General features: G+C 32.0%; 2 protein-coding genes across 3 annotated transcripts in view; one reads left to right on the top strand and one right to left on the bottom strand.

Annotated features, from left to right (window-relative positions):
* The window catches only part of LOC127736981 (probable ATP-dependent DNA helicase HFM1), an 84,932-nt gene extending 82,356 nt beyond the window's left edge, over positions 1–2,576 (top strand). Inside the window, exon 36 of the mRNA XM_052247539.1 lies at positions 2,034–2,576. Coding sequence (XP_052103499.1) covers positions 2,034–2,100 — 67 coding nt within the window. The 3' untranslated portion in view covers positions 2,101–2,576. The remainder of the gene's footprint in view (positions 1–2,033) is intronic.
* Positions 2,577–4,256: 1,680 nt separating this feature from the next.
* The window catches only part of LOC127698443 (GRIP and coiled-coil domain-containing protein 2-like), a 52,948-nt gene continuing 38,635 nt past the window's right edge, over positions 4,257–18,569 (bottom strand). For both annotated transcript variants that reach the window (XM_052201893.1, XM_052201894.1), the window contains 7 exons: positions 17,297–17,509; positions 16,918–16,953; positions 16,539–16,608; positions 15,754–15,839; positions 13,418–13,561; positions 7,188–7,296; positions 4,257–6,779 (listed from right to left, as the gene is read on the bottom strand). In XM_052201893.1, coding sequence (XP_052057853.1) covers positions 6,706–6,779; positions 7,188–7,296; positions 13,418–13,561; positions 15,754–15,839; positions 16,539–16,608; positions 16,918–16,953; positions 17,297–17,509 — 732 coding nt within the window. In that variant the 3' untranslated portion in view covers positions 4,257–6,705. The remainder of the gene's footprint in view (positions 6,780–7,187; positions 7,297–13,417; positions 13,562–15,753; positions 15,840–16,538; positions 16,609–16,917; positions 16,954–17,296; positions 17,510–18,569) is intronic.

Below are 18,569 nucleotides of genomic sequence, written 5' to 3'. Positions count from 1 at the left end.
TATCAGACCTTCTCCTTTTGGCATTGAAGGCTCTACTCTCTTCCAGATTTTGAAAGGTTTTCATAGTAATGTTAAAAAAACCAATACAAAATATTTTTAAAATTTGTGAGATATGAATGTTGTCTTTTTTATATCTTTCTTAGCAACATTCTTAGGTTTTAAATGATGACAGAAAATATGATTTTGATAGACCACATCTCTTTTTAATCATCATAATATCTTTTTATATTCAATGTCACATTTTGTCAACTCAAAATTGTTTGCCATGCCTCCTGTAGTAGGAAGTGCATCATGATCAGTCCATCAGTCATATGGTATCAGGTTAAAGTTTATTTTTAGGTAATGAAATAAAGTTCTGGTCACATCAACTTGAAATTTAGAAAAAAAATGATACTTGTAAGTGGGATATGAATTTTTAATATATATGACATATTATGGTTTCAACCCAGAATTTGTGGTTCACTGAACATGTAAATGTGATAGTGCAAGTGTTACATGGTGTCCTATAGACACACATTCTTGTTAGCTGTAAATTGTTCTCTTGCTTATGTGTGAATATTCACTGTTTGTTTTTTCAATGGAAATTATTATTGATTGATTGATTGATTGATTGGTGTTAAACACCACTTTCAGCACTTTTGTGCTATTTCATGGCAGTCAGTTTGTATTGGTTGAGTAAGCCAGAGTGCTCTGAGAGAATTCCAATTTAAAAAAATTAAAATAAAATGCTCTACAAGGCGCAGCTTGATACGACCGCAGAGGTCTAACCCTAAACAGTTGGGGCAAGTATGGACACTACATTCAAGCTTGATACAGCTCTGAATTTGGATTGTGATTAAGTATTTGATACAGCATAGGTTTCTCACACAGAATGAACTTAATTTAAAATTGGACATTTACCTATTCTGTTCCAATATCCCAAATCTAAATACATGGTAAGTTCAGCATATCAAAGAACCCCAAGAATTCAACTTTTGATGAAATCAAATAAAGTTTTAATTTTGGACCCTTTGGACCTCAATGTGGAGTCGTGGACCAATTTAATAACCGGGCCCAAAATCCAAAATCTAAATACACAGTTAGATTCAGCATATCCAAGAACCCCATAAATATAATTTAGTTGAAATCAAACAAAGTTAAATTTTCCTTTTGAGGTATGGAACCTTGTGGTACAATTTCATAGAGATCCATACACTTATACACAAGTTATTGTCCTGAAAGAAGATCAATGCTTGTTTTTGGCCCCTAATTTCTAAACGGTGAGGGCCATCACCCCCAAAATCAATTACAACCTTCCTTTAATGGTGTGGAACCTTGTGGTACAATTTCATGGAGATCCATACACTCATACTCAAATTATTCTCTGGAAACCAAATGTCTTCAGACGACGATGATGATGCTGAGAACGTCTTAACAATATACAACCCCAAAAAATGTTTGCAGTCGTATACAAATTTTTGTGATCTAGTAATGGGTCATTTTCTCTTGGATTATTTTTATTATTGAAGTTTGTGCATATAATATCAAGAGTAGTGGTATGATTGCAAATGACACAACTATACATCAAAGAACAAGAATGCACTGTAGAATATTTATTATAGTGAGCAGAACCCTTACCTGAAAATAAAAGCAATACAGGCCCACAGGTAACAAAATGTGAAACAATTTAAACGTGAAAACTAACAGTCTGATCTAAGCTTATAACCATGAAGAAAAACAATTATGGCAGACAGCAACCAAAGATAACCACTGGATTACATGACATTGGCTTGAGGCAGGCACATAAAGAATGTGGTAGGTTAAACATGTCTATAAGAGCTCAACCCTTCCCTAACCTGGCACTGTGGTGGAACACCAGCTGTAAAAATTAGAAACATCAGAAACATACTATGTACAAAACAATCTAACAAAATGACAAAAGACAAGAATAACCCATCTTCATTCTAGTTATTTATATCTAGTTAAAAGCTATGTTTTCAACTAAAGTATAGACCATGTTTTGCCAACTATAGTATTTGTATGACTATTTTCAGGGCAATGGATAATAAACAGAACACTCCACTGGATACTTTTAACAGTATATTTGATGGTATTTTCTGAAGAAACTGAATTTGAAATGTGTAGCTGACTATATCAAGAATCATAGATATCTATTTCTATCTTTGCTGTTATTTTGACATATGAAAAGTGAGAAAAAAAATGTTCGGGTTTTTTTGGTGTGGAATATCTATTCCTCAAACTATTTTGTTTTTAAAGATCAACTCAGTTTAATAAAACTATGTTTAAAAATGATATTTAGTTTTGTTATATAAAAAAAATTAAGTCAATGCTGCAAATTCTGAAAAATCTATCTATTCATTTTCGAGTAAATCCATGAAACTCAACACAGCTAAAATAATTGAATGCAATTCAAAGGTATGTTGTAATTGAAAATTTATAAAAAATAAAGAAATTGAAATAATTTTGAAAATAACTGAATGATTGTAGCATTTCAAATATTGTCTGTGATAGTGTTTTGATACGACATTTACTTCTGTAGAATGATTTGTATACTTATTGTTTACCTAAATACTTAAGGTGGCTCTTGAAGAGTACAGTCATTGTTGAAAATTGTTATTTCGTTTTTTAATTGAAATAAATTCAGTATTTATCTAACCGTTGTGTTTGTTACATTTTCAAACATTCATGAGGAGATGGTTTAGAAAACACAGGCCAGAACAATTTTGACACATCTTCCAGGCTCATAAGGATTTCAGATATTGCCAGCACTATTCTTTCATCTATCTTAACCTCAAGAGAAATGAGGTAAATGTTAAAGAGGTAGCAACCCAATAATTCAATTTGAGAAAAAATTAACATCTAAAGGCCTCCATATGGTCTTTAATTGTCAAAAAGTGCTTAACAGCAAGTTTTCAATATCTAAAACAACTACTTAATCAATTTAAACAAATTTTGCCTGAATCATTTCAATGGTAAATTGCTAAATAGGTAAGAACAAGACAAGTCCATGTGAGTTATAACCTTACAGACAACTGTCTTGTGTATAAATAGATTTGATTGATTTTGATTTTTGGTGTTTTAAAACCACTTTTAAGCACCGCTTTTGGACTATTTCGTGGCAGCCAGTTTTTATTGGTGGAGGAAGCCGGAGTGCCTAGAGAAATCCACCGACCTTCGATATGAAAACTGACAATCTGTATAAATAGAAGAAATCCACTCCAACCATGAGATGTCACACTTCTCGTATGTAAATTTGATAAAATTTGATAATTTTATTAAAATGACCAATACCATGAAATAATTGCAACATATGTTACAGTTGAGCTGAATAATGTATAAACTAGCTTGCACTAGATCTTGTTAATAAACTAGAGGCTCTCAAGAGCCTGTGTCGCTCACCTGATTCTACTTTGGTTTTGGAAATCATGTTAAAATAGATTAAAATCATAACAGATACCCTAATAATGAGTGAGGCCAAATTTGGTTTAATATTGGCCCTGTAATTTAATATTACAGGGAAAAAAAGCCATCTTGAACAGTAAATCAGCAACAAAGTAGCAACACTTCATCAGCACCTCATAAGAAACATTTATGCCATGTTTGGTTTCATTCCATTCAGTACACCTCTAGAAGAAGCATTTGTATGTATTTCCAATGGGGTCTTATGTTAAAGGAAGTCCCCCTCTGGCGGCCATCGTGGATGAAGGATCAGCTTCAAAGTAACAACATTTAGTCAGCACCTCATAAGGAACATTCATGCCATGTTTGGTTTCATTCCATTTAGTGGTTCTCTAGAAGAAGTTCAAAATGGAATAAGTTAACGACGACGAAGAACGACGAACGCCAAGTGATGAGAAAAGCTCACTTGGGCCAGGTGAGCTAAAAAAGGGGATTTGGGATAATTTGTAGATCATTACAAAATGCATATATTAATTTTCTGTAAATTCACTGCTTATAAAATGTTGAATTATTGGAAATATTTAGGTTTTTCTACCCCCATGCATATATTATCAAGTTGTATTTGGAATAACTTCAGAATTTTCAGTTTTTAATGTTCCTATTTGAATTCACATTCCAACTGTTTTGATTCAAGTGCAACTGATGAGTTTTATGTAGACAAAACATGTCTGACATACCAAGCCTTATATCTTTGATAGAGTTTATTTCTACCACAGGAAATTATGTAAAAGACATTTCACCTTGTTTAAATGGCATAATATTATAACGTTTGAAAAATTATATAATATAAAATAGAACAATTTACATTTTTTCTTTATTGTGTATAAGAAAACAAATAACATCTATGAAATGCAGAATCACAAAAATAAATTATTTGAAAGACTTGGCTAGTCTAATAGCCATGTTAAATGCACTCTTATAGGAAAACATTGCTTCCCTCACATAACCTGATTTAACTAAATCTAAAAATAATGGTGATAGTACTTATATAACTGAATAAGCACTTGTATAATTGATTAAAAATACCATTATTTTAACCTATGTCAAGTCTAGTTATGTGAAAGAATAATAATTGTATAAAAAGTAAAATTTCATTTGACAACATGAATCACATAAAGCTTATCTTTAATTTTCCTGTTTTTTGTATGTGAAATTTTTTTTTTTATATATTTGTATAGTTAAGATACAGCTTTAAAAATGTTGCTTCCTGTACAACTTTATAGCCAAAACAAAGGTTTCATTTACTAATGAACTGTCTGTTGTTTAAGTAACACATCAACTAAAACTCAATCATAACATAAAACATGGGCTTTTTTTACAAAAACTTTGTATTAGGTAACTGTCACCAAGTGACAACTATGATTGTCCATATCCTACTTGTTCACTTCTGACCATTATAACTTAAGAATTGGTTAACTTTCAAATACACTGCCCAAAGTCCTAGAATGACACATAATCTTGTGTTAGTGAAATGTTAAAATCATGAAGTTAAAAAAATCTAAAATATGTTTTTTTCTCTGGGGGGTTTGTTTTTTTACCAAGGTGTATTAGAATCACTTGAATTAAAAGGCACACACAATGAAGCAATAAAAAAGGAGGTTACTAAATTGTAAAAATTGTGTCTGAATTATGATCTATTTGTCAATTTGAACACAATTTTTTTTTTTAATAAGGCAATCTAGGTACTAAGTCAAATAAGCAGGAATGAACCATATAAGACTGGTAAGGTGTAGATCCAAGTGATGGTCTACACCATATAATGTCAACTTTTATTTATTAAGCAATGCATTAAAAAAATTGCATTACCATCTTTGATAGTTTTTCTAGGGAAAGCAAAGCTGATGTAAATCATTTCATCCTGTAATGATGAAAAGTATTTGCATGTGTATACAAAGAATGTGAGTGATATGTGCAGATAAGCAGAAAAATTAAGCATACAAAACTATGCACTTTTAAACTAAATTCGTTTCAGCTTTGAAATACAACTTATGTTTAAATTATGTTGCTTCCCTGTATCTCAATATTAAATACTAGGTAAACAAGAGATCCTCAAGAAACAATTTTTTGCATGAATGAAACTTAGATGATTATTATATGGTATGTTTTTCACCTCAAAATAATGATGTATATATCACTTAATATAATCTCAAGGTATACATGAACTAAAAACCATAGGAGTCAACCCAATAAACATTCAAAAGTTGAGTAGAACCCATTGGTATGACTTTCTAGGATATTTTATCTTACTTTTTCCAGGTAAATTACAACTGGTTGAAATGAATTTAAACAATCAATTTGACATTTCAGAATGCAAAGGATTATGGTTAATTCCCCAGATTCATTCACCAAAATATATATGCATTTTATTAATAATAATTTGTCAACCTACATTGAAAAACAGGCACTTCTACTTAACAGTTATGTAGGAAAATCTAATTTTATCAAAAGGGAGTTATGCTTTTCATGGAGGAATTTCAAAATAATTAAGAACTGATACATAAAGAGTTGACACCTACATAGAAACTGACCAAATAAGTTCCAAAACAAAATACATATTTATATATAAAACAGATTATGGTTACATATCTATCTTAACTAAACAATGATTTAATGAAAAAAATACCAGTATATGTGCTAGGTGCCAAACTGACCCTAAAATTTAATGAATTTTAATTTCTTGAAAAATATAAAGATGTTTGCCACGGATATTTTTAAATGTTCTCTATATTTGTAGGATTTTTCTTTAACATTGTATTTCATATAATTTTTTTCATTTCTTTGAATTTACAAAGCGAGCTTCTTGAAACAAAAGATATGAAGGCTATTTTAATGTTCATAAAACTGCCAGTAAACCTGCTTGCCATGAAATTAATATAATGGGTAGATAATTTGTATATAAGTAATTTTTTAATTGTCAAAATATGCATTTTCTGCCTAAATTCTTTTTGGAAATTATTGAGAGACCAAAGTTTAGATTGAGCCCATATGATATAAACTACACATATAGAGTAATTTCTAAATTATGTTAATAAGCATTTCATGATTAATGATTTACTATGATGACGGAAATATTTATTACCCCTCATGATTTCTATAATGTGAATTGCACAATACCAGGGCTTGACTAGCAATAATAACTGGTCTAGTAATTGGAATGTATGTAGATACTTCTTGTAAAAGATAATATATAAGAACTGCTGTCTGAGCTCACTGTATTGTAGGGTTGTTTTAATGTTATATCATGGACTAAACAAGTCCTGACCATCTGTGCAGGTATGATCCCCATCCAGCACCTTGACCTTGAGCTGGCACTTCCTCACCTAGAAAAATAATACACAGCTGATGTGAAAGAAAAAAAGCATCCCTAAATCATAATTAAAAAAGTCTCTGAATAACTACCAAATTTGTTATTCTCAACTTATTAATCATTGACAAAATATAACATGAGTGATCATCTGGTAATAATGAGAGAAAAAAACAAAATCATTGCTTTTTATAAGAATGCCATGATCATTTTGAGATAAAATATGCAACTACAGGTACAAGCAGGACTAAACATCTCTCACATACTTATATATATCATCTCATTATGACAAACTTGGAAATTGATAGAAATAAGACACCTTAAAATAAGTTAGTTCTAAAATTATCTTTATTGCATATGTCTTGAAGTATCATTTAGTCTATTAAAGACAAAAAATATCTGTCAAAACACTTAAACATAATACCTTGTGCAGCAGCATCTAGCTGGGCTTTCTCCTCAGGACTTAATTTCAACATTGTTGTTAGTACTGGTACAAGCTGCTGTCTCTCCTCTCCAACCTTTAGACTTATATACTAGAGCAAAAACAAACATCCATATAATTCTTATTGTTTTCTATAACTTGATACTTCAATTTATCTTGCCATTTTAAATTCTAAGAATTCATAGCAACATTTAAGAAAAGTCTAAAACTGATAAAATAAACATGTATGTTGTTAATTTCTGTGTCATTTGGTCTCTTGTGGAGAGTTGTCTCATTGGCAATCATACCACATCTTCTTATTTTTGTGTTACTACACAGTTGGTTTAGGACATTTTTGCAGTCCATCTATCTTAAAGGGGTGAGTGTGAGCTCTACTAAACATTTTGTATTTGTTGTCCAGCATTTTAAATATTTTCAAGAAGAACCTTCTCTTTAGAAAGCTCATGGCTGGAATCAAAGATGGTCATGATCACAACTTTATGGTAAACTACCGTAAACCAAAACTAACCCACAGGGTTGACTGGAGTATTGAAATATGGTCATCCTTGGACATTTTCCAACTGGCAGTAAAACCCTTGTTTAAGTAGGGAATCTGTTAGGCTGTGCAGGATGTATAAATATGCAGCCACATCCAGTCAGAATGGGGACATCAGATCTGATGCCTGGCGTAGGGAAAGTGCTACATTCTATGCACATTAAAAATGAAATATTTGCCACTGGCATTAAGAAAGCAACAATCAATCATTAAACCAAAACTTTAACCTAATAATGTTTTTTTCAAGGCAGTGCCTTTGTTGCCATCTTGTGGCAGCCATTTTGAACACATTATATAATTTATTCTTGGAGTAGCCAGGGTTGCTGGCCAGTATTTTGTTCATTCAAAATGTTATTTGCAAATTATGCAGATCAACTTTCAATAAAACTTTTTGACTTTTACTTATCTGCTTTGCATCATATTTAAGCTAGCATGCCAGTTGAATGCTGACGACTGATTGACTACCTTGTTTATGTGAAAATCCTAACGAAAAAGTTTCTATTTTTCATTGCTATAGCATTCTTATTTTGTGATTGATTAAATGCAAAGCACTGGTAACCATGTGAACCTTTAACAAGAAAAAGCAGTTTCAACAAGGACCATAACTCTGCACAAAATTATCAGACCGGAACAAAATTCAAACTTGATCTGTAACTTGTCATGATAAAACAATCTACCAAATATCAAATCAATATCTTCAAGCACCAAGAAAAAAGTGTGGAAAACTGATTTGCCGGACTGACGGATGGATGGACAGACAGACAGACGGACGGACGGACGGAGTGAAAACCTAAAGTCCCCTTCGACTTCGTCGGTAGGGGACTAATAATAAAATGATTAGCTGGAATGGAGAATGTATTGTTTTACTAAGTTGTTTATTAGCTTATTTTCTAGATGCAGTTATGTATATTCCTCTTGTAGTTAGATGTATTTTATCACCTGATATTATTAATGGGGATAAATTTGAACAATCCCTTGTTGCAAGAATAATGATTAAAATCAGACTTATTGCAAAAACACAAAAAGGAAGTAGAGCTTTCATATTACACAAAAGAAAGTGTTTTGTTTACAGGGGCACTTAAAACGTCAATAGAAATTTGAAACTGGAAATCACAGAAACATTTGATTTCTTTTCTTTCTTTTTTAAGATGCAGGCGAGATGAAGCGACCCTGCTATTTATTGTCATAGGTGCTGGAGTTGTCAATAACTAGTAGTACAGTTTGTGATTAAGCTTATCTTGAACATCTTTCACTGATCATTAAACCATTTTTTTTTGTTTGTAGAAAACACCACCTTTTTACACTGACAGAAGCAGTTGAATGCTAGACTGGAATTTCTAGCAATAAATGATAGGTAAAAATATAACATATATAGTACAATCAAGGATCTGGAAATTTTTTCACACAATTTCGGTTATTTTGAGATGACTTAAAAGTTGTGGCCCTTTTTTCAATCTGTATAACTATCAAAATTATTCACACTAGATTCATGGCATTAACAAACTTGAATTGACTGTTTTTATCGCATTTACTTCAAGAATTTCTTACCTTTTTATTTAAAATCGTTCAAGAACAATTTATGGTATGCAACAGTTTAAGATTTTTAAGGATGTAGTTAGGTGAAGTTTAAAAAATCTAGAATTTAAAATTGATACTACAAGTCAGAAGAGCATTAGTTAAGGAACAAAATAAGCTAAAAATATTGATAGGTTATGGAACTCCTATTTGAGATATTTGATTTTTAAATAAACAGCTGCGCCATGAGCGCATGATACGCCCGTCGTCTTGTGTGTGAATTTTTATGCAATAAGCATAAATAGTTTCTGACATACGGCGTGACATGTGAAAACCCCCCCTTTAAAAAAAAAAAAAAAATCAATATCTCAAAAATAAAATTTTGAATCAAAACCAAAAAGTATACAGATCTGTAGATTAATATAACTAAGAAGTGTGTAAAATTTTAAGCAATAATCATAAATCGTTTTTGAGATACGGCGCGACATGTGAAAAACCCCTCCCCCTTTTTTTTTACAAAATACTCAATAACTCAAAAATTAAATTTTGAATCATCACCAAAAAGTATACAGATCTTAAGGTTAATATAACTAAGAAGTGTGTAAAGTTTTAAGCAATAATCATAAACTGTTTTTGAGATACGGCGCGACATGTGAAAAACCCCTCCCCCTTTTTTAATAAAATACTCAATATCTCTAAAATAAAATTTTGAATCATCACCAAAAAGTATACAGATCTTAAGATTAATATAACTAAGAAGTGTGTAAAGTTTTAAGCAATAATCATAAATTGTTTTTGAGATACGGCGCGACATGTGAAAAAAAACACACACCTGTTTTAGTTACTAAGTCCCGTAACTCAAAAAGTTTTTTCATCTTATTTTCACCAAAAAGTATACAGATCGTTTGATCATCATAAGAAACAACTATGTTAAGTTTCATGAAATTTGGATAAGTCATTCTCAAGTTACGGTGCGACATGTTTACGCCGGACAGACAGACGGACAGACAGACAGACGGACAGACAGATGGACAGACAGACAGACGCCGGACATTTGTATACCATAATACGTCCCGTCAAAAATTTGACGGGCGTATAAAAATGGTGGGAAAAGGCTGACTCTAACTTTTACCTTATATTTAGCATTGGCATTATTTGGGTCTCAAATGGTTAGAAAAAAAATATAAAATCTGCTTAAATTTGGCAATGACCTTTTTATGAGCTATTGAAGTCTTCTAAGAAAAGAAAAGTGGGTGATATGGGACAAAATATTTTACCCTGTATCTTAGGAAAAAACCAAAGAGTGCGAACATCTGACAAAAATGCGCTCCGCCTTGAGCAGCTGGATACGACCGCAGAGGTCGAACTCTGAACAGTTGGGGCAAGTATGGACACAATATTCAAGCTTGATACAGCTCTGAATTTAGATAGTGATTAAATATTTGACACATTATAGATTTCTGACACAGAATAAATGTAGTCAGATAACTTAAAAATTTGAAATGGGACATTTAATCTACTTAATGGTCCAATATCCAAAATCTAATTCCATGGTTAGATTCAGCATATAAAAAAAGACATGAATTCAAACAAAGTTTAATTTTGGACCCTTTGGACCTTAATATGGACTAATTTGAAAACAGGGCCCAAAATTAAAAATCTGAATGCACAGTTAGATTCAGCATATCATAGAACCACAAAAATTCAGTTTTTGATGAAATCAAACAAAGTCTAATTTTGGACCCTTTGGACCTCAATGTAGAGTTTTTTTTGTAGACCTATATTAAAAATGTCCAAATATCCAATATAGTAATACATGGTAAAAACCTCAAACAATTTAAGACTTTAAATTAATCCTCACTGAAACTGGTTAAAAGATTTGTATTTATTTTCAATTGAAGATTTCTTGCTGTTGTGCAATACTTTGCTGTTGCGCAATACTTAGTAAATCTGTTTACAAACTAAATATAATAATTTACACACCCTGTTTGGTGTGTATCTCCTGCCATATCAGTATTTGTTGTTTCTTTATATAGATCAGAAATAATTTATGTTAGAACCAGCTTAGGCAGTATTAGAAAAGTCTGGTTTTTGGCCCCTATTTGGCCTCCATTTTCTTAACGATTTAAACCACAACCCATAAAATCGACCCCAACCTTCTGTGTGTGGTATGGAATCTTGATATAATTTCATAGAGATCCATTGACTAATACTTAAGTATTTGTCCGGAAACCAGAAAAACCTTGTTCCTCCCCCCTTTTTGCCCCTTATTCCTTTAACGGTTTGGGCCATAACCCCCAAAGTCAATCCCAACCTTCCCTTTGTGGTATTGAACCTTGTGATTAAATTTCATAGAGATCCAAAGAGGGTCTAAATTAAAATCCTAAAATCCATAAAAACTTTTAATCATTTATCAAAACGTAGTTTATATCATGCTTTTTTCAAAATATAATAACAAAATGCTGCGCTGAGCGCAGCCTGATACGACCGCAGAGGTCGAACCCTGAACAGTTGGGGCAAATTTGGACACAATATTCAAGCTTGATACTGTCTGAATTTGGATTGTGATCAAATTTTTGACACAATATAGGTTTATGACCCAAAATAAATGTGGTCAAAGATCTTACAAATCTATTGCGCAATACTAAGCAAATTTAAGGTTTCTTCTTTCTTCTTGAAACTTTTCAAAAATTTGAAATTTGTAAAAATTTTGAAAACAAAATATGAAGCCTTAAAAAAATTGGAAGCCCCCACCATTTTTGAATCCCTCCTTGGAGCAATTACCTCCATACTCAATCCCAGCCTTTACTTTGTAGTATGGAACCTTGTTGTACAATTTCAGAGAGATCCGTTCACTTAAACACAAGTTATTGTCTGGAAACTAGAAAAATGCTTGTTTTTGGCCCTTTTTTGGCCCCTCATTCCTGCATGTATGGGAAAATTACCCCCAAACTCAATCCCTGACTTCCCTTTGTGATATGGAACCTTGTGGTACAATGTCAGAGAGATCCATACACTCACACATAAGTTATTGTCTTGAAACTACAAAAATACTTGTTTTTGGCCACTTTTTGGCCCTTAATTTCTAAGCTGTTGGCACCATAACCCCAAAAATAAATCCCAACCTTTTACTTGTGGTATTAAACATTATGGTACAATTTCAGAGCAATCAAAAAAATTATACACAAGTTATTATCCTGAAACTAGAAAAATGCTTGTTCATCCCCAAAATCAATCCCAACCTCCCTATTATGGTATTGAACCTTCTTATAAAATTTCATAGAGATCCATTCACTTAAACTAAAATTATTGTCCGGAAACCAAATGTGTCTTCGAACGACGACGACATCATACCATTATACGATCCCCAAAAAAATTTTGCGGTCGTATAAAAAGTATGGGTCACCTGGCTTTTTTTCACACTACAGGTTGTGCAAAATTGTCAGATTTTGTATAGATTATGCATGGAAAACCTAATTTTGTGTGATAAAAAGAAAACTACACCATAGAATTTTAAGATAAAATATGAGAAGATAGCTCTAATAGTATGCCTTCAGATAAGAAAAAGAAAAAAGATAATAGTTGCACTCATTAATTTAGCATGCAATCATTTTGCATTTCAGGATTAAGTGGCTAATCTGGTGAAGAAAATTTCATGCATGCGTATTACATAGTAAATAAAGCATACATTTGACTCGTGAAAATAACTTTCACTACGTAACTTAAATCAAGTTTTAATTTACTGTAAAAGGAATTAAATAATGAAGAAAGTTTAATGGAATTTTAATTCCTTTATAATATTAGTTCTGAGCTTGTGATCACATTCAGGTGTGAATTAAAAACACAGGTAAAAAGTGTTTAACGATCATTAGCCAATATTTCCTCAATGAAATGACCGAAATTATTTCTGTTAAAAAAAAAATTTGACCTAAATCCCAACCTGCCTATTAGGACAAATAGCTTTCAGTTTCAGTCGTGACTGGCAAATATGACAGTTTCCGGACCCTTGAGTACTATACTACATTCATTATTTTATTACCTATTTTCAATCAATTATTGTTTCAGGTGACTGGCAATACACAGGGTCAGGAACCCTTTAACAATTTTTTTTTAAAAGAAACTGCCTTTTTAGCACATTCACATTTTGATTTAAAGTACCTACTTTGAGCAATATATTTTTAAGATATTCCATGTTTGAAGTTTCTTCTTCCCTCCTTTGATTTCTTTCCATTCTCCTTATTTCTTCCTTTAAGATTTTAGTTTGTTCTGTTAATCTCAAAATTGTAGCCTCACCATCATTCAGCAACTGAAAAAGAATGAAAATGAAAATAGTTTAATTGGCTTCTACAGACAAAATTATAAACTTCACATGTAAATTTATTTGTTATTAAAGTTGCGTACTGTAAATCATTAATTTAAGTTAAAATGGCCACAAGAGGAGTCAAGTTGACAAAAAAACCAAATAGGTAATTAGATTCTAACATATTTCCAAGAACAGATATCAAATCAAATCAAAACATGCAGGAATATAAAAATAAGAAGATGAGGTATGATTGCCAATGAGACAACTCTCCACAATGACGAGACCAAATGAACAGAAATTAACAACTATAGGTCACTGTATGGAATTTTTTCCAGAAAGTATTTACTAAGTGTTGTAAGGTCAGTACTGATGAAGAATCCGATGAGGTCCAAGGGGCCAGAAAAGTTACATTAGTGTGGTAACTGTGGTTTTTATACAACCGCAAAATTTTTGCGGTCATATATTGGTATCACGTCGTCGTCGTCCAAAGACATTTGGTTTCCGGACAATTACTTTAGTATTAGTAAATAGAAATCTATGAAAAAACATAAGGTTTATAACCACAAAAGGAAGGTTGGGAATGATTTTGGGGGTTATGGTCCCAAAAGTTTAGGAATTAGGGGCCAAAAAGGGGCCCAAATAAGCATTTTTCTAGTTTCATGACAATAACTTGTGGAACAGTGTATGGATCTTCTCTGAAATTATACCACAAGTTTCCATACCACAAAGGGATGGTTAGGATTGGCTTTGGGGGGTTATGGCTCAAACCGTTTAGGAATTAGGGGCAAAAAAGTGAGAAAAAACAAGGGTGTCCTGGTTAATGGACAATTACTTAAGTACAAGTACAAGTACAGGTGGGGGGGAGGTTAAAAAAAATTTGGGGGATAAAAAAAATGGTGGTGGGGTGGGGGAGACAATTTTTTCTCCTCAAGATTTCAGAAATCAAAAAGAAAATCCTTCAAATTTTTATTTTTTTTGAAAAAAAGGGGGGGAGGTCAATTCACAACAGCATAGTGTATTGCACAAAAGCAAAAAATTTAATATAAATTCAAATCATATCACCAATTCTAAGTTCTTTGACTACAGTTATTCTGTGTCAAATATTGAATTACAATCCAAATTCAGACCTGTATCAAGTGCGAATATTGTGTCCGTTTTTGCCCCAACTGTTCAGGGTTGGACCTTTGCGGTCGTATCCAGCTGCGCTCGGCGAAGCAATTTATTTTTTTTATAATACCTTATCATTCTCTTCTGCTACAAAGGGGTAGTTCAGCCATATTAGTTTATATTCAGGCTCCTGTGAGATTTGTATATATTACTTCTCAAAGTGAACACAGCATTTCTTCCTTGTTTTGTCGGTTTTGGGTTATATTATCAGTATATACAATATAAAAATGAGGAGATGTGGTATGATTGCCAATGAGACAACTATCCACCAAAGTTCAAATGAAGTGGATGTAAGCAATTATATGCAACCGTACGGCCTTCAACAAAGAGAAAAACCCATAACTTATAGTCGGCTATAAAAGGCCCCGACATGAAAAATATGAAACAATTCAATTGTGAAAACTAACAAGTCAAAAACAAATTCATTTTCTTCATCTCCACTTGTATAGATCCATTGTACTATTATTATATCAAGAAATATAGAACCATTTCATTATCATTATATAAAGAAAACTCTTGTATTGACAGGATGCAGGACAATGAAAGTAAAATAGTTGGATAGCAATTTATGTATAATTTTTATCTTTGGAAGAAAGAAAAAAATGATAATTCCCATAAAGGCAATATTCAAAGATCCTACTACAATATCAAATAGATAACCTTTAAGAATAAATTAATTAAAGGACAAATAAATTTCCATGGATCATATCTAAAATCTTGTTAGTACCAGTAGTAAATCACAGTATAGTAAAGGTACTGTCAAACTAAAAAAAAACCTCAAGAAAGGATTCTGTTAAGGTTTTACTGTAAATAATTTATGGTTACAAAATATCTGACTAAGTAATTTACCAGTTATACATAGATTACATTGATTGAAATCAAAGTCATTTAAGACATTGTCATAGCCAACAAGTAAGTTATACACCCACATGGTAAGAAGGGACAAAAGGAAAATCACTGTCCAAAAAAGGAAAATTAATAGGGATTTTGGTTTCAATTCAGCTGTTGACAGTTTATAAAAATACTACCTCAGTTAAATGTTCTATCTTCTTTTCAGCTGTAGACAAGTTTTCTTTCAATGTATCTTCACTTTGTAATGATCCTAATTTCATACCTTGAATGAAAAGACATAAAAATCATCTTGAAATTCCAAATCTGTAAAAATCAAATACAAAATTGAGAAATTGCATGATGTTTACCTTAACATAAAAGTATTGAAATATTAGTGAATTCCTTATTTCAAACTATCTGGGCATGTAACATTTAAACATTTTGTTCTCATTATTTTTCCATTTAATTGGTCTTCCAAGCCACGAGATAGCATGATTGCAGTCATTTTAAAAATAGTTTCAATGCTTTCTGTTTACCTCTTGTGAAAGTAAGGACAATTTTGGAGAACCACTTCATAAATATCATAGATTTTGTAGGGCTTTAAAGAGAACTTAAAAGAAATGATTTATCATTTGTATGTTTCTGAGTTTAGTTTGGCATCTATTTTGCAGAACTAGTATACATTATGGTTTAGGGGCAAGCTGAAGCCCACCTCCATGTGCAGGATTTACTTGTTGTGTTGAAGACCCATTGGTAGCCTTGGGCTGTTTTCTGCTCTTTGGTTGGGGTTGCTGTCTCTGACACATTCCCCATTTCCATTCTCTATTCTACCATTTAACATTGTGGATAAACATATTAACATTTATATGTTCCGCAAACTGCATCTTTTTATTTTGAAAATACACTACCCAATTCTGTATATACCAAAAGTACAAATGTTATAATCAATGAATGACTTGTTTTGGTAGAATCTATGTTTTACCTAATTCTTCTGATGCTGATGTTAGTAATTGGTCCAAAGGTAATGGTGATGAAACAGGAACAGTTGTTGTCTGAAAATAAAGGCATTATAATTATTTTATATCATGAAATGATTGCAATTCTTATCAGTAACTTGTAGGGTCCTGTAGATTATCACACAATACCTAATTGCAGCTTTATTGAAGGGAAAGGATTGCAATGAAGATTTAGCAACTTGTAACCAAAATATGAGATTTCTGTCAAATTATGCCTGATCCTGGTAAACTTTCATGTCTAACAATTTATTTCTGGACCTAAATCCCAAAATAAATTTCACGCCTTTAAAAATCGTTTATGACTGGAAAATATGATCCTTTCTGGACCTGTAGTGTATACATTACCTTCTGACATGGTTCTGGTTCAACTATTTCTGAACCCTACAACAGAAAAGGGTTAATGTAAGTCACAAAATGCTTGTTTGATACCTTCCATAAATATTAGCATGACTTTCTAATATTTCATTTATTCATCTGATGGCTATAATGAATAAAATGTTGTGATAAAAGGTGTAAAAATTGCATACTATCTTTGATTATTTATAAAATTATGGAAAATGCTGATAAACTTTCTCATATCTTCTTTGTGCTAAATTCATTTCACATTTTGAAAATAATTTTTCTTTTTGATATCTTGTTATTTCTGCTATCATTTTTTTACACATAATAAAAAATTGCAGGAAATACTTTCAATATAATATTTTAATACACAATTGTGAATTACCTCCCCTTCTTGTCTTTCAACATGTCGTATATCAGTGATGTATTCCACTGGAGATGATAGTACAGGACTTTCAGTGGTAACCCTAGTAACATGTTGCATCTGCTGCTGTAGATCTCGCTGTAGACGGAAGTTTTCATGTTCTGCTCTCTCCAGCTGTTGTTGTAACATTTCAGTGGTTTTATGGTGATCTTCTTTGAGAGCTTTAATTTGTTCCTAATATTATTTAATAAAAATAATACATATTCATTACTGGGTATTATAGAAAATTTATTTTCTAGATTTTTGTTTGCAAAAACAAATAAAGAATTCAAACTACAATAAAGCATTTTTTTTCTATTTGTTTGATTAGTGTTTATAATAAAACTATAGTAATTTAAATTTATAAAAAATAAAATGCTCCGCTGGGGCGCAGCTTGATACGACCGCAGAGGTCGAACCCTGAACAGTTGGGGCAAGTATGGACACAACATTCAAGCTTGATACAGCACTGAATTTGGATTGTAATTAAATATTTGACACAGCATAGGTTTCTGACACAGAATGAATGTGGTCTAAGAACTTAAATTTTTTTAATTTACCTTTTCAAACCATATCATTATTATTTGCTTTTGTATATAAATCAGAAATAACCAATTTAAAATGGAAAATTTTAAAGAAAAAAAAGGAAAAAAAAATCCCCCCCCCAAATTTTTTCAACCCCCTTATGATTCATCACCCCTAAACTCAATCCCAGCCTTCCCTTTGTGGTATGGTACCTTGCAGTACAATTTCAGAGAGATCCATACACTTGAACACAAGTTATTGTCTGGAAACTAGAAAAATGCTTGTTTTTTGGCCCCTTTTGGCCCCAAATTCCTAAATGTTTAGGGCAATTACCCCAAACTCAAACCCAGATTTTCCTTTGTGATATGGAACCTTGCAGTACAATTTCATAAAGATCCATACACTTACACACAAGTTATTGTCCTGAAATTAGAAAAATGCTTGTTTTTTTGCCCCTTTATGGCCCCTAATTCCTAAAATTTTATGGGAGTTACCCCCAAAATCAATCCCAGCCTTCCCTTTGTGATATGGAACCTTGCAGTACAATTTCATAAAGATCCATACACTTACACTCAAGTTATTGTCCTGAAATTAGAAAAATGCTTGTTTTTTGCCCCTTTATGGCCCCTAATTCCTAAAATTTTGAGGGAATTACCCCCAAACTTAATTGCAGCTTTCCCTTTGTGATATGGAACCTTGTAGTACAATTTCATAAAGATCCATACACTTA

Source organism: Mytilus californianus, unplaced genomic scaffold (genome assembly GCF_021869535.1).
Source record: "Mytilus californianus isolate M0D057914Y unplaced genomic scaffold, xbMytCali1.0.p SCAF_4, whole genome shotgun sequence".
Taxonomy (NCBI): domain Eukaryota; kingdom Metazoa; phylum Mollusca; class Bivalvia; order Mytilida; family Mytilidae; genus Mytilus; species Mytilus californianus.
Note: the sequence above shows the minus strand (reverse complement) of the source record. Positions and strands in the feature narration are given on the sequence as shown.